The sequence below is a fragment of the Otolemur garnettii genome, unplaced genomic scaffold, assembly GCF_000181295.1.
Source record: "Otolemur garnettii isolate 467f Iridium unplaced genomic scaffold, OtoGar3 scaffold00007, whole genome shotgun sequence".
In the NCBI taxonomy this organism is placed as follows: Eukaryota; Metazoa; Chordata; class Mammalia; order Primates; family Galagidae; genus Otolemur; species Otolemur garnettii.
Window position 1 is genome coordinate 4,991,633 of NW_003852402.1, and position 14,410 is coordinate 5,006,042.

The 14,410-nt window shown below is 55.0% G+C and overlaps 1 protein-coding gene across 1 annotated transcript; it reads left to right on the forward strand.

The window, feature by feature from the left end:
• The first annotated feature begins 416 nt into the window (after nt 1–416).
• Nucleotides 417–11,613, forward strand: PNPLA5 (patatin like phospholipase domain containing 5). The gene is made up of 9 exons (XM_012814115.1): nt 417–606; nt 1,015–1,247; nt 3,081–3,146; nt 3,452–3,661; nt 4,518–4,578; nt 5,706–5,891; nt 7,952–8,084; nt 10,825–10,941; nt 11,541–11,613. The coding sequence occupies exons 1-9, from the start codon at nt 417–419 to the stop codon at nt 11,611–11,613; spliced, it is 1,269 nt and encodes a 422-aa protein (XP_012669569.1).
• The last annotated feature ends 2,797 nt before the right edge of the window (nt 11,614–14,410 follow it).

Consider the following 14,410-nt stretch of genomic DNA (forward strand, 5'->3'; position numbering starts at 1 on the left):
GTGGCTGCGCCTCAGTTTCCTGATCTGTAAAGTGAAGCGGGAATAGCTAAGTGTGCCATCAGGTGGAGAGTCCTACCCAGTCCTCCACAGGGTCATCCAGAAAGCTGTGACTGCAATTTGGGTCTAAGGCAGGCATGTGGGGGCGGCCAGAGTGTGCACAGCGCAGCGCATTTCTGGGGCACACCTGGCACGCACCTGGAGGGGGGGGTGATGGCGGCCCAGGAACTTCATTGGCTGGGGCGGCGGGTGACGCCCAGGGGCGGGGCAGGGGCACCAGGCTCAGCCCAGCTCCCCGCCAGAGCCATATCTGGGTCTGATCCGCTGCGTTCCGCATCAGGCCGTATCCCGGTCCCATTCCCGACAGCCAGTGCTCGGGGCCCGTCAGTCACTTAGCCGCCTTCCCGGTCCCACCTGCCATGGCCTTCTCGGAGGAGGGCAGCTGGAGCGTGTCCTTCGCCGGCGCTGGCTTCCTGGGTCTCTACCATGTGGGGGTGTCCCACTGCCTGCTCCAGCGCGCCCCGCGCCTCCTCCAGGGCGCCCGCCGCATCTACGGCTCCTCGTCTGGGGCACTCAACGCCATCAGCATCATCAGCGGCAAGTCGCTCGGTGAGTCCCAGACACGGGAGAGGAGAGTGGGGACATCACAACGGCCCCTGATTCTTGACTAGAGGGAGAAGGGAACCCAGGGGAGCTTGTGCCGCTGGCGCCGTGCCCTGCGGGCTTTATACTCAGGGTCCTTATTATTTAATGCTCAGGAGAACCTGAGGGCTGAGGAATGTAGTTACCCCCGTTTCACAGAGGAGGCATCCCAGGCTCAAAGCCGGGAAGACTGTCCTCAAAGTCACTTGAGGGCAAAAGGCGGGTGGAACATTTGAACTCAGGACTGGGCCTAGACCTTTGGATCAGAGTGAGGAGGACCCTGGCTTCCAAGTTGCAGCGGGAGGGAGATGGGGAGGGGTGTGGAGGTTGTGGGCAGGCCCTCCGGGCTGAGGGGCCCTGCCTGCCAACCTGCAGACTACTGCTGCTCCAACCTCCTGGGCATGGTGAAGCAGGTGGAGGGGCTGAGCCTGGGCATCCTGCACCCAGCCTACATGCCCATCGAGCACATCAAACATCAACTTCAAGACTCTCTGCCCGACGACATTCACATCCTGGCCTCCCAGAGGCTGGGCATCTCGATGACCCACTGGCCTGATGGCCGCAATGTCATAGTCACTGACTTTGCCACTCGCGATGAGCTCATCCAGGTGAGCAGGCCTGCAGCAGGGGGTGGACTCCCTCTAGCACCAAAGTGACTTGCAGGTGCTTCCCATGGGCAGACACATCTGTTGGAGGTGGGGGATTTATTAATGAGGAAACCGAGGCACAGGGCAGGGGTGTCTGGAGACATCCTGGCTTGCTGTGGGGGGGGCACTTAGCTTTATAAAAAAGGGTCTGGCTGGGGGGCAGAGTGAGTCTTCTGCAGTCAGGGCCCCCTCTGAGGCTCCTTCTAGTGGGTGCCTCCCAGCCACCACCCCTGTGCTTTGCTTTTTGACATAGTAGGCAAGTATTTGTTGGGTATCTGTTGTAGGCCAATCGCTGTTCTAGGCTTAGTGACTGTAACGGAAAACGAAACAGACAAAAAGCCTTGCCTCTCTGGGGTGATATTCCCTGGTATGTGGGTATAGACAACAAACAGGCCATGAGTTAAGATCAGACCACTACAGCAATAACACGGGAGGCCGTGACAGAGGCCAGCGTGGTCACGGGAAAAGCCCTGCTGTTCTTACCTGCCAGCTGCTCACTGTGGGGTGGTCAGGGGGATGAGCAGGGTCGGGTCCCCAGGAGAGGAGACAGGTGTCTGCCTGTAAGGTCTCAGCTGGGGGTGCCTCCCCTGTCAGGGCTCTGTTCACCCTTCCTATTGGGGGCTTTGCCTTCCACCTGCATTAGGGTCCCTAATGCATATCTACTTCACCCTGGTGCCCTCAGTGCCCAGATAGTGACTGTCCTGAATCTATGCTGGCCTGAATGCAGTTGTTTGATTTTTAGTGTGCAGGGAAGGCCAGTCCCTTGCTGCAGGCTAATGTCCATGGGCTCCTGAGAAAGCCAGCTGGAGGAGGGTGTCTCAAAGTGTGTTCTGGAATCCCTGCCTGTGTAGCCCTCAGCACAGGGCTTGGTACACAGTACATGCTACATAAACATTAGCTGCCATTACTATTATTAATCTTTGGGAACAAGATTCATCTTCACCTCCATCTGGTCAGAGCCGGGACATGTTCTGTATCTCCTGCCACAAGGAGAGATGGGTAGGAGGGACGTTTTCAAGTTTTCTGGGAGACACAGTTCTATGGTCAATGAATTTGGTAAGCTTAGGGCCAGCAGTTCTCAACCAGAAGTGATTTTCTGCCTACAGGACATTTGGCAATGTTGGAGATGTTTCTGGTGTCACTCTGTGTGTGTGTGTATATGTACTTGCACGTAGCAGGCAGAGGCTAGGGATGGTGTTAAGTGCACAGGACAGAACTCTCCCCACCAAAAGAGAATTATCCAGCCTCAATCATCAATAGTGGTAGAGTCTGTGCTAAGCATTGTTTTTACTACAGGACTTGTCAGAGCCTCTACTGGGAAGAGGAGATGGTGTTTCCCAAGTGGACAGAGAACATAGGGTTTCTTGTGAGGTACAGGGTGTATAGAGGTCCTGCCCTGCCCACCTGCAGACTTCTGCTGCTCCCCTCTCCTGGTACATCTGGTTGAACCAGTGCCTAGAGAATGCTCTTTAGGAGAGATATCTGGATTCTTGGTGGAGTATTTCTGCCACACACACGAGGGAGAAATGGTACTTGGTGCCTATGTTTGTCTTGAGGGGAAAAGAATCCTAGTGGCTTGTTTAAGCCAGGGTTCCACCAGCAGGAAGAGAAAAGTGGGTGACGACACGGACATGTACCCAAATCTCTGCTTGACTCAGAGTGTGGCTGGGATGTGATACCTCCTTGGGCCTCAGCCCCTCGTCTGGACCCAGGACTGATGACACCTCATTCACAGTCTGTTCTGGGGATTAGAAACCATGCCCAAGGGAGGCTCTGCTGATTCTGTCTTCCCAGGTCTTGCTCTGCACCTTATATTTTCCTTTCTACTGTGGAACGATTCCCCCTGAGTTCAGAGGGGAGGTAAGTTGATGTTGGAGGCTTGATGCCCAAGCCCCTGCCCTGTGCTCTGGGCCACCCAGAGTACACACTGTTGAGAGGTATGTGGGTAAAGGAAACCAGAGTTTCTTGAGCACCTACTATGTGCCAAGCCCTCCTCCCTGTTCCTGGGGGGTGTTCAGCATCCTGAGCTGGAGTAGACTTGGTGGCTCAGAGGCAGCTAGGGGGTCATCTATTACAGCCCGTTCTCAGCTGGGGGCTCTGTGGAAATGTGGGAGGAGGGCAGAGATCCTAAGAGGGCTGCATCCCTTCTACCCCTAAAATCGCAGCGCTACATCGACGGGGCTCTGAGCAACAACTTGCCGTTTGCGGACTGCCCCTCCACCATCACTGTGTCACCTTTCCATGGGACAGTAGACATCTGCCCCCAGAGCACCTCACCCAGCCTGCATGAGCTGAATGCCTTCAATGCCAGCTTCCAAATCTCCACCATGAACTTCTTCCTGGGGTTCATTTCCCTCATACCCCCCAGTCCTGAGGTAGGTCTGGCCCCTCATGGTTGAGGGCCCCGTGAGTCAGACTCTGCACCCCTAACCCTTTTCCCCCACAGCCTCAGGGCAGTTGTGACACAAGCTAAGCACCTCGAGCCAAAGCCTGGGGCTCTTCCTTCCCTCCCCGAGCCAGTGCTGAGTTAGGCCCACGTGCGCACACCTGCCCTGCCCCACTAGCTTCTGTGAGAGGCACTATCATCAGTCCTGGGGGGAGGATCCCAGGCCTCAGAGAGGCACTCTCTACAAAACCAGGTCATGTTCACCTGCTCAGTTCTTTCCCACAGCCCTGGGGTGGGCGGGAAATCTCAGCACCATTTTATAGGCAAGGAAACTGAGTGTCCCAGAGAGGTGGCCATGCGGTGCCTCTTCCTAGGAGTGGGGCTCTAATCAGATGGCCAGGTAAGGGCTCCTGGTCCCTCTGCCCCCTCAGGCTGGTCCTGAAAATGAACATCAAAGGGGCAAAGGGAACCACCAAAGGGAGCCTAGGAAAAGCCAGCTGAAGTCCCAGCAGCATCCTGGCCCAGGCTTTGTTACCCATTTTCCAGAGGAGGGAACTGAGGCCAGGGCTCGGACAGAATAGGCAGCTACAGTGCCTCAGAGGAGAGGAGTGGATGGGGGTCAGGGAGCAGACCAGCCCAAGCAATATGTTCTGCCTGACGGCCTCTGGCCTTCCCTGCCCTGTGCTGGGGTCTTTTGGGGCCCTGAGCCCTGCTGAGGGGGTCGCTTCAGGAGTAGAGATTGGGCCAGGGTTGTCCCTATTGAAGATAAGTCTCCCGTCAATGATCCCCAGCCCAGGAGGTGATCTGGGCCTTGCCCACCACACTCTTGCTCTGTGTGTTGGCAGTTGGTGGCTGACAAGTGCAGACAAGGCTACCTGGATGCCCTGCGGTTCCTGGAGAGACGTGGTAAGTGGCAGCCCCACAGTGGCTAGGGATTGTGCCCCACGTGGTGCCAGGTAGACCCTGCCTCTCAGGTGTTTGAGCTATGAGGGACCTGAGCTCACTCTGCTTCCTCAGCATCCACTCTGTGGTTGGCTTCAGCTGGACCTAGACAGGGACCCACAGTGGCCAGCAGCCTGGTGAAGAGGACAGACTCAGAGAGGCAACTGGGAGGAGAGACACAGTGAAGGGGGATGCTCAAGGCTGTGGGAGTCCAGAGGGGGCATTCAACTCAACCTGGGCTGGGGAGGTGGGGGAGGTGGGCAAGGAGGGCAGGTCCATCCTGGGGGCGGTGACAGAGTAGCTGGGTTTTGACTAGCTATGAAGACGATGGCAAGGTTAAAAATGCAAAAGAAGAGGGCATTCCAGGGAGAGGGGAGATGAGCAAGAGCAAAGGAACAGAGGCTGATGCCTTGAGAGCACCTAACTCAGCATGTCAGGGCGCATGTGCGTGCGCATGAGTGTGTGTTTGTGGGTGTGCATGTGCGCTCATGGGCCTGTGCATGGGCGAGAGAAGTCTTCTGGGTTGGAGAGCTTGGACGTCACCCACAAAGCAGTGCTCTTCAAAGTGGCAGAGTAGAGATTCAAACTCAGGCCACCTGGCTCCAGAAGGCAAGTCTTCGCCCCCACTCTACAGCCCAGATACCCAGAAGCAGGGAGCGTTTGTGGACACTTCATCTGTGCCCAGACTTGGGCTTGAGCTTTATGTGTTTATTTCATTTAATTCTTAGAACAGCCATATGAAGCAGGTTTTAATTTTCCTTTGTTTACAGAGTGTGAAACGGAAGCATGGAGGGGTTAGATCACACAGCTTACAGGTGGTGAAGTCAGAATTTGAACCCTGAACTGTGTCTCTGTGGCCTGGGTTCTGATAAATGACTAGAAAGTGGACCAGAATGCAAGCAGGGCTGGGGAAGAGCAGAGAGAGGTGAGCAGGGAGGGTAAACTACAGGTCTGTCCTGTGGCAGGCAGGTTGCAGAGATGGGTTTGTTTGGGCACTGAGGGGCTGGACCACATGGACAGTGGCGGAGTCGTTTTCACCAGGAGGTTCCAAACCCACCGACCCCTCATATCCTCTCTCCTTCCTGCCCCAGGACTCACCAAGGAACCAGTGCTGTGGACATTTGTGTATAAGGAGCCCCCGGCCCCAGTGGATGGGACCCAAGATGTGGGCCGTGACCACGGCCAGAAGGCGGGTCTGTCACTCAACTGGAAAGTGCCCAACGTGCAGGTCAAGGATGTGCCGGACTTTGAGCAGCTATCGCCAGAGCTGGAGGCTGGTACCGTCCCTCCCTGAACCTGCTCACCCAGCAGGGGCCTGTGCTCAGGGGCTGGGCTCAGGGACTTTAACCTAAAGGTGCTCAGGGTCTGGACGAGGACAGGACTCATTCACTAAGCCCCTCCTAACTGCCCAGTGTCATGCCATTGGCCTTTGAACTGAAGCCTAGAGTGGGAAGGGCCTCACCAAAGTCTCAGAGTCCTCACTTGGGAGTTCGAACCCATGTCTGTGCCTAAGAAAGCTAGGTCTCTGCCCACTGACCAGGGCATAGGAGACACACACGCAAAGGGTTCTGGACCCCCCAGATGGAGATGGACCAATCCTCTGAGGATGGTACAGGGCATAGGAGAGGCACACACAAAGGGTTCTGGACCCCCCAGATGGAGATGGACTCGTTTTCACAATCCTCTGAGGATGGTACAGAATTATTTGTTTTGTACAGATGAGGAAACTGTAGCACAGAGAAGTTAAGTGACTTGTCCAAGTTTTCACAGCAGAACCAGGAATTCTTCTCTGCACCACTTAGCTTGCTTTCCTGCTCCATGACTAAATGTTGTAAGCACAACAACAGGAAACTACCAGGTCCCCCAGGCACATGCAGTGATGGTGGGTGTGATTTGAGTAGCACCTAAGTGAGGCTTGAAAGGAGATGTGGGCCAGGCAAAGAGAGGGCAAAGACAAGCATCTGGGCACAGGGGGAGCATGTGCAAGGGTCCTGGGGTTGAGGAGGGAGGGCTGGGAGGCCTGTGTGACTGCAGCATAGTGGTTGTGGGGGTAGAGGAGCAGGGGTGAGTTGGGAGGTTGGGAGGGTTGGGCAGGTGGCCCGGAAAGCTGCAGGAGGAGAGAGGTGGGAGCCACTGGGGGCCAAAGTGGACTTAACCAGCAAGGGTGAGGCCGGAAACTCAGAGGCTGGGAGAAGAGGTGATGGTTGTCAACATCAAAGCAGGTACGGGGGGGTGGGCGAGGGGATGAGGGAATGATGAGGGTGCCCTTTTTTGTGCCAGAGGCCACACAAGCATGGGTGGAAATGGGCCTGGATCTGCTCTGAGCTCTGAGGTCCAACCTTGGGGTTCTGGAACTCTGGCACTGTCCCTTTACCACATGGGAGCATCAGACAGCTATCCCTAGGATGGGCCACCAACTCCCTGGGTCCTCCACCTTGCTCCTAGCTGGGAAGGGAATTGCTGTCTGTCCAGATCCTTAGAGACATTCCACAATCCTTATCTGTGTCCCCATGGAGGGAGGTCCTGCTGGTATCCTCTTTACAGAAAGGGGGACCTAGGCTCCGAGAAGGGGAAGGACTCATTCTAGGACACATGGCAGGTAGACTGTTGTCATCAACCCCTTAAAAGCAATGTCTGCAGATGACACTGACAAGAGTCAAGGCAGCCCTGATGCTGATCCTTTCCACTCTGGTCAGGTTAGTGAACAGAAGGAACTGGATGCTGTGGTCACAGCCACCACTGTAGTTGTTAAGAACACTGACATGTAACTATTATTGAGGGCGATGTGGTAAGGCCACCTGGCTTATCCTAGGGGGCCATGGCAACCTTTCCTGAGAGGCAGCAGAGGTGGAAATAGCTCAGGAGCCTGACAGGTTTAGTCCATCCTGGCTGTACCACTTCTTGGTGATGGCCTTAGGAAAGTCACTTCTCCACTCTGAACCTCAGTCTCCTCATCTATGAAAGGGGGCAAAGACAAGCATCTAGGCACAGGGGGAGCATGTGTAAGGGTCCTGGGGTTGGGGAGGGAGAGCTAGGAGGCCCGTGTGACTGCAGCATAGTGGTTGTGGGGGTAAGGAGCAGGGGTAAGTTGGGAGTGAGATGTGCACACCCTGCACATCTCATGCACAATGATGGGAGAGTGTGTACTGAGGACCTGGCAGCCTGCTGGACCATGGTGGGGGCTTGGTCAATGTGTTTCTTCCTCTGCAGAAGGTAGGGTGCAGACTTTGGATGAAGGGCTTGCCTGCAGGCCCTCAGGGCTGACGGGAAGGCTGGGTGGGGCTTGCCAGTGCAGGGACTCCAGGTGGGCAGGGCCATGCTGTGGCTTCTCTTGTAGCACTGAAGAAAGCTTGTATGAGGGACCCCAGCCCCTGGGCCCGCTTTTGGCGCTCAGGGCCAGGACAGGTGCTGACATACCTGCTGCTACCCTGCACACTGCCCTTTGAGTATATCTACTTCCGGAGCAGACGGTAAGACTCAGCCAGGGGCCTGGGAGGGGCCTGGCTTACAGCTGGGATCCTGGCAGAGAGCTGTGTCCATGGAGGAGGAAGGTGGCTGTCACAGTGGTAGGCAGAGCTGGGCAGGTGCAGAGCCTGACAGGTCTCCCTGTGCTGCCTGGTGCTGGCTGTAGGACCCACAGCCCTGGTGGTCCCCTCTGCAAAACGAGACTGGTGGGAGGCAGTGGGCCTGCTACGATCAGAAGTCAGGCCCTCCCCTGTCTATGTGACTTCTCCCATTGCTCCGCCTGGCAGAGTGATTCCTGAGAGTAACCCTAGAAGCTGGCCTAGCTCAGATTAGCTGTGGGGTCTGGGCCAAGTCTCTTGATCTCTTTGGGCCACAGGTTCCTATCCTATAAAATAAGGCTCTTCCAAGTCAGACTGGCTGTGGTTAAGCCTTTGTTAGCCATTCTGACTTGCTGACTAATGGATCACTGCATATTTATTCATTCATTCCACCAGTGGTCACTGAGGATCTCTCAAGGGCCAAGGACTGGCTGGGGGCTAGCTAAGGAGGCAGTACTGGCCCAGACCCGGTTCCTGGCCGCATGGAGCTCATGGCCTACCAAAGATCACACATTCACCAGTGCAGTCAGTACTCCACCAGAGATACTTGGGACAGGTCTACACTGGCTTTGAGCTGGCATAGCCAGGGAAGGCTGCCCAGAGGAGATGACTTTTGGGCTATCATCTGATGGATGGGTCAGAGTCCACCAGGCAAGGGGGGAAGGGAAAAGCATTTCAGGCAGATGGGACATCTGCAAAGGTCCTGTGGTAGAAGTGAGTAGGGCCCATGTGAGGAGCAGGAAGGGAGGCCCATGGCCCAGGAGGCTGGTGAGGGCAGGCACAGGGGACTCTGCTGCCAGCTCTCTATGGCCTCTGTCCTGAGAGTGGTGGGAAGGCAGTGAAGGATTTATGCAGGATGGTGTTATGGGGAGAGCTGTAATTTAAAAAATTCTGTGCTCTCTGGAAGAAAGTTTGTGACAGTGAACCTCAGGTCCTGCTCCACACTGCGCTCATAATTGTGTCAGTTCTGCTGTTTAAATGGCCAGTGGCCCCACGCTTGTGTGCAGGGGCAAAATCAAGCTCAACACAGCCTCAAACTCCTGGGCTCAAGTGATCCCCCTGATGGGACTACAAGTTCATGCCACCACATCTGGCTAATTTTGTTCTATTTGTAGAGATAAGGTCTTGGTATGTTGCTTAGGCTGGTTTTTTTAAAAAAAATTAATTAATGTGTTTTTTATTTTGAGATAAAGAGTCTCACTCTGTTGCCCTGGGTAGAGTGCCATGGTGTCATCATAGCTCACAGCAACCTCAGTCTCTTGGGGTCAAGCAATCCTCCTGCCTCAGCCTCCTGTGTAGCTGGGAGTATAGGCACCTACCACCATGCCCAGCTAGGTTTTTTTTTTCTATTTTTAGTAGAGATGAGGTCTTGCTCTTGCTTAGGCTGCTCTGGAACTCTTAAACTCAAGCAGTTCTCCCACTTTTGCCTCCCAGAGTGCTAGGATTACAGGCTTGAGTCACTGCACTAAGCTACCTGCTTAGGCTGGTCTGGAACTCCTGGCCTCAAGTGATCCTCCTGCCTTGGACTCCCAAAGTGCTGGGATTTTAAGTGTGGGCCACTGCTCCCAGCCTGGGACAGCTTCCTGCTGAGATTTTCCTTATACTGAGCTGTTTACTGAAACCACAGTTGAAATAAAAAAGAATAAATGTAAGGTCTGGGCTTTTCAGTAAAAAACAAAAACAAAAAAAGAATCTACATGTGAGGACTGATGTGGAGCCTAGACCCTCAGGAAATTCATCCTTGGTATTTTCCATAAAGCACATGCTCAAAATGTAGGTTACATTAATAGAGGCAAAAGATCCAGAACAAGGGAGGTGATGGTCCAGCTTATGTTTCCCTTGTCACATCATACCCTCTGAACTGCACACGTGTTTTGAGCCCCTGGTTTAGGGGCCCCACGAGGGGCAATGTGGCACAGGGTAAGGCCCTACAGCATCTGCCCAGAGCTTTCTCAGCTGTGGTCCTGCTGGCCCTGCAGGCATTGTCTCTGCAGAGAGACTCTTGTTCTCCTCTGCAGTGGGACAAGATGCAGTTTGCAGCATCCTGAATCTGCTGCTAACTCTGTCACAAGGGGAGCAATGGGAGCATTTTGAGCCAGAGAGGACTATGGTCAGATGTGTGTTTTAGGAAAGTCACTGGTGTCTGAGAAGATAGTGCATGAAGGAGCCTGGGGTGAGAAGGGCAGGGGCTGGTCTTGGGAGAAGAGAAATGGATGGAGATATGGAGGAGGTTAGGAACCATAGTGGGGTGACTGCCCTCATTTCGTGGGTGAGAAAACACGCCCAGAGAGGTTCCCTGACCTGCCCAGGTCACACAGCTGATGTGTAGCAGAGCTGCCCTGCAGCCCCAAGCTGGTCTGACCCCAAAGCCCTGCCCTCTCTCCTCGTGGGTTTCCTGTTTGTGCCCTGTGGAGTTGATGACCCACGGCCTGGCCACCTCCACCAAGTTCAAAGCCCATCGGGGATCATTTAGCTATTGCAGTTGACCTTGTGGTGCCAACCTGCTCTGCCATGTCAGTGGTGACTAACACTGCTCAGCACCTGTTCTCCTGGTCTGGGTCTGGGCAGCCCTCAGGGGCAGGGCCCTTGGCTCTGCTGGGGCTGCACACTGGGGCCACCCATGAGGATGATGCTGCTTGCCCTCCAGGCTGGCGGAGTGGCTGCCCGACATGCCCACGGACCTGTGCTGGATGCAGGGCCTGCTGTGGACTGTGACCCACGAGTTCTACTCCAGGACGAAGGCACAGCTACTTGAGCTGGTCAGGTGAGGGGGGCAGAGGGCTTGGGGGAGGGTTCCGTGCTGACTGGAGAGAGGGAGAGGGGAGGCAGAGCTGAATCGCTGGACCCTGGGCAGGCCATGTGGGCCGTCATCCCGCCCACTTGCCCATGTCACTCTGGCCATCCACCTGTGCAGCCGCTGTCACGTGTGTCTTGTCACCACTATGTGTAGAGCAGGGCTGGATACTTGGACCAGTCACAGTGGTCAGTCTGTGTGACCTGCTGGGAACAGTCACAAAGCACATCTCCCTCCTTTGTTAGCTCTCTGCTGGTCCTGCCATTGTTCCAGATGTCCTCATGTGACCTTGTGCCAGGCTGGCCCTGTGTGTGGTCAGGGTCCCCGCTGGCAGTATCCCTGGCAGTCCTCCCCTACCCGCTCGACAGCCATCTGTTTAGTAGGGGAATCAGTGCAGTTCTAGGAGTGGCCATCCTTAGATCTTTCTGCCCTCCAGCTAGGCTCCAATGAGGACCTCGAGTCCTTCCTCAGAACAGGATTTGAGAGAAGAGATATCCAGGCTCACTGTGGCTGGGGCCACCCCCACACACCCTTCACAAAACTCACACTGACTTCTATTCCCTCTGCAGCCCGCCTGTCACCAGCACCCTGGACACAGGCACCCTACAGCCTGGGGCAGCTACTCATAGCACCCCATTGTGAAGCTGGGGCCCACCCATCAGGCCTGAGGGGTTTAAGTTGGGCCAGCCCAGAGACTGGTCTCCCTCGACTTCTGCTCCAGCCCTCATCTTGTGTGCCCATATCTGCCTTGGTGGGAGGAGGCCCCACCAGCCTTTCTGGAGCCCCTGCACCTTGGAGCAGGTTGCCCGAGGCCTGGGTACTTCTTTTGTGTAAGAGACCCAGCCTGTTGGTATATCTCCAGGTCGCTGTGTACCCAGGTTACCTGCCCTGCCCCTGCCCCCTCTCAACAGGGGGAGAACAGTTGGCAGGAGCTGAGACACATATCTGAGTTCCAGAATTTGCTTGTGGGAGGCTTGGAGGGTAGACTGCACAGGAGAGCTGTGCACAGGAGAGCTGTGCACAGCACTTCTCAGAAGACAGAGACAAGGCTGGGACACCCAAGGAGCAAGCTGCAGTGGCAGTGGGGAGCGGGGGATGGGACCTCTCCCATCCTTTCTGTTCTGCACTGGCCCTCGGGAGTAATCCCTGTGATCTATCCCACGCAGAAATCCTTGGTCCCTGACTTCCTGTCAGGTCCAGCCCGTGGGAGGGAAGGTGGAGGAGATGGGGAGGTGGAGGAAGGAGGTATTCTGGTCTCATCAGGATCCCATTGCAGGTGCTTCTGTCGGGTCCAGAGGCCCCAGCTGCCGCTATGGCCTCATTCCTTCAGAAGGTCTGCAACATCGTAGGGCCTCCACCCCTCACTAGCCCCTCTGCTTGAGAGCAGAGGGGGTGTTGGGGACACCAGGCCTCTGGCCTCTCCGAAGTCACTGCTCCCCTTGTTCTTGGAGAGACTCTCATCCCTAGTGCATGTGTGGGGAGAGGGATGGAGGCATGAACGGGAGCAGAGGGCGCAAGTAATAAATATGTGAGCTAAAGACACAGCGAGGCATTCAGTCATTCATTCATTCATTCATTCACCCAGCTTATACTTAGTGAGTGACAGGCTCTGTGACATAGCCGTGAACAAAACTTACATCTTGGTGGGTGTTTGGGAGCAGATGCAGGACAATGTAAATACAGATCCAAACAGGAAAATGTAAATACAAGATCCTCCCAGGAGCAGTAGTGCTGTGAAGGAAACAAAACCGGGTGAGAAGGGTGGCAGGTTTGGATTGGGGAACAGCAATGGCCCCGCTGGTCTGAGAGGGCCTCCCTGAGAAGGACATAATTGCTGAGCCAAGGCCTTAGGCTGAGGGTCAAAGAGTTTTGCAAGCAGAGGGACGTGCAGGTGGCTGGCACTGCTGAGGGGGCTCTCACTGTGAGCCAGGAGGCAGGGGCAGGGGCAGGGCAGGGGCTGGAGGGCACCATCAGCATGATGAGGAGTTTGGATTTGGGCCGGGAGCAAAGAGGTGAGTGAAGAGAGAGCAAGTGGACCAAGGGAAGACCTAGGGGTGGGGCAGCACTGGAAAAGGAGAGAGGAGGGGGCAGAGAGAAGATGTGGGGCTCTCCTTCTTCCCACCATAGCTAGAATCTGTTCGGTCTGAGCTGGCCTCTGCTCCCCTCTTGTTGTCCCCCTGGGTGGAAGCAAACGTAGACACAGTCCCCTGTGTCAGGAAGGGGCTGTCCCAGTTGGAATCAAGACAACCTGCAGCCCCCATGACACTGTACAGGGCTGGGATACTGTGTGCACTGTCCTCACACCTGGGTGCTGGGCTTGGGATTTTCTTCCCCCAGGGGAAAGGGGAGGATTAGCCACAGGGGCCTTGGCCTCCAGGTTAAAGATCTAGCCTCTCAGGAGGCCTTTTAGAATATTGTCTCTGTCTCTTGTCTCTCATCATGGACACGTCCACGTCCATAGGTACTCATCCTCCATCACCCCCTCCTTGTCAGTTCTTTACTTAGGGTGGTCTTTGAACTGTGCTGTCTTGGTCTTTATTGCTTTGTTTTGTGTCTTAGGCTGGGAAAAGAGAGCTGGCCATGCCCACCACCCTCACTATCGTTCTCCTTTGCCAAACAGCATGTAGTGAAATATTTCTGACTTACTAGGTTGAAAATCTCATTTGTTTACAACACTCTGTTCTAAAAACTTCTCTTTGATCTTTATTATTTGTGACTCATGTCAAGGTCATCTGCTCACAACTTGCCAATTGCAGACAACATTCGCAAGCATCCCTCAAACTATGTTACAGTTTGGAAGCACTTTCCCGGTTTTATGTCTTATTTAACTCTTGGGTATTTTCCCAAATGTATTAAAGTCCAGCTGCCTGTGGCTTTCCCACTGATCCCCACTCTGCACTCTGTACTCTGCACCCTCTGCCTGGAGCAGCCTGCAAGGACAGCAAGGTGTTGATCTGGTTCTGCTCTTCCTGCATACAGCCTGCCCTGTACAACTGCTCCTAGAGGGGGCACCACACCCTGTGATGCAGCTCAGGAAGCTCTGGACCCATACCCCCAGTTTGTTCATGACCCTCTGGGAGCAGGAGGTCCAGCAGTACCCCAGATGGAATATGGCCAGCACTGGACCTATGGCCAGCACTGCCACCTCAGAATGAATGAGCTTGACTCAAACCAACCTGGTGGATATCACCAAAGCACCATTCACCATCAGCACCATGCCTTTCCTTGAGCCTGGAGCTGGCCTAGCTGGCAGCCCAGGAGCTGACCCAGGTCATAGTCCCCTGACTTATTACTAGGATCCTCCTGACACAGAGCTTGATTTGTTACAGAGCAGACCTTGGGCTCTGAATTCAGGTTGGCCCAGATTTGAGTCTGTTCCATCTCGGCAATTCCAACTCAGAATTGCTGTGACCCAGGGAAATTCCTCACCTCTCAGAGC

Bases quoted from the DNA above. Each gene is read 5' to 3' on its own strand.
- PNPLA5 (XM_012814115.1), top strand. From the start codon at position 417: ATGGCCTTCTCGGAGGAGGGCAGCTGGAGCGTGTCCTTCGCCGGCGCT. The intron at 8,085-10,824 runs GTAAGACTCAGC...CTTGCCCTCCAG, and splicing joins ATCTACTTCCGGAGCAGACG to GCTGGCGGAGTGGCTGCCCG. The intron at 10,942-11,540 runs GTGAGGGGGGCA...TTCCCTCTGCAG, and splicing joins CAGCTACTTGAGCTGGTCAG to CCCGCCTGTCACCAGCACCC.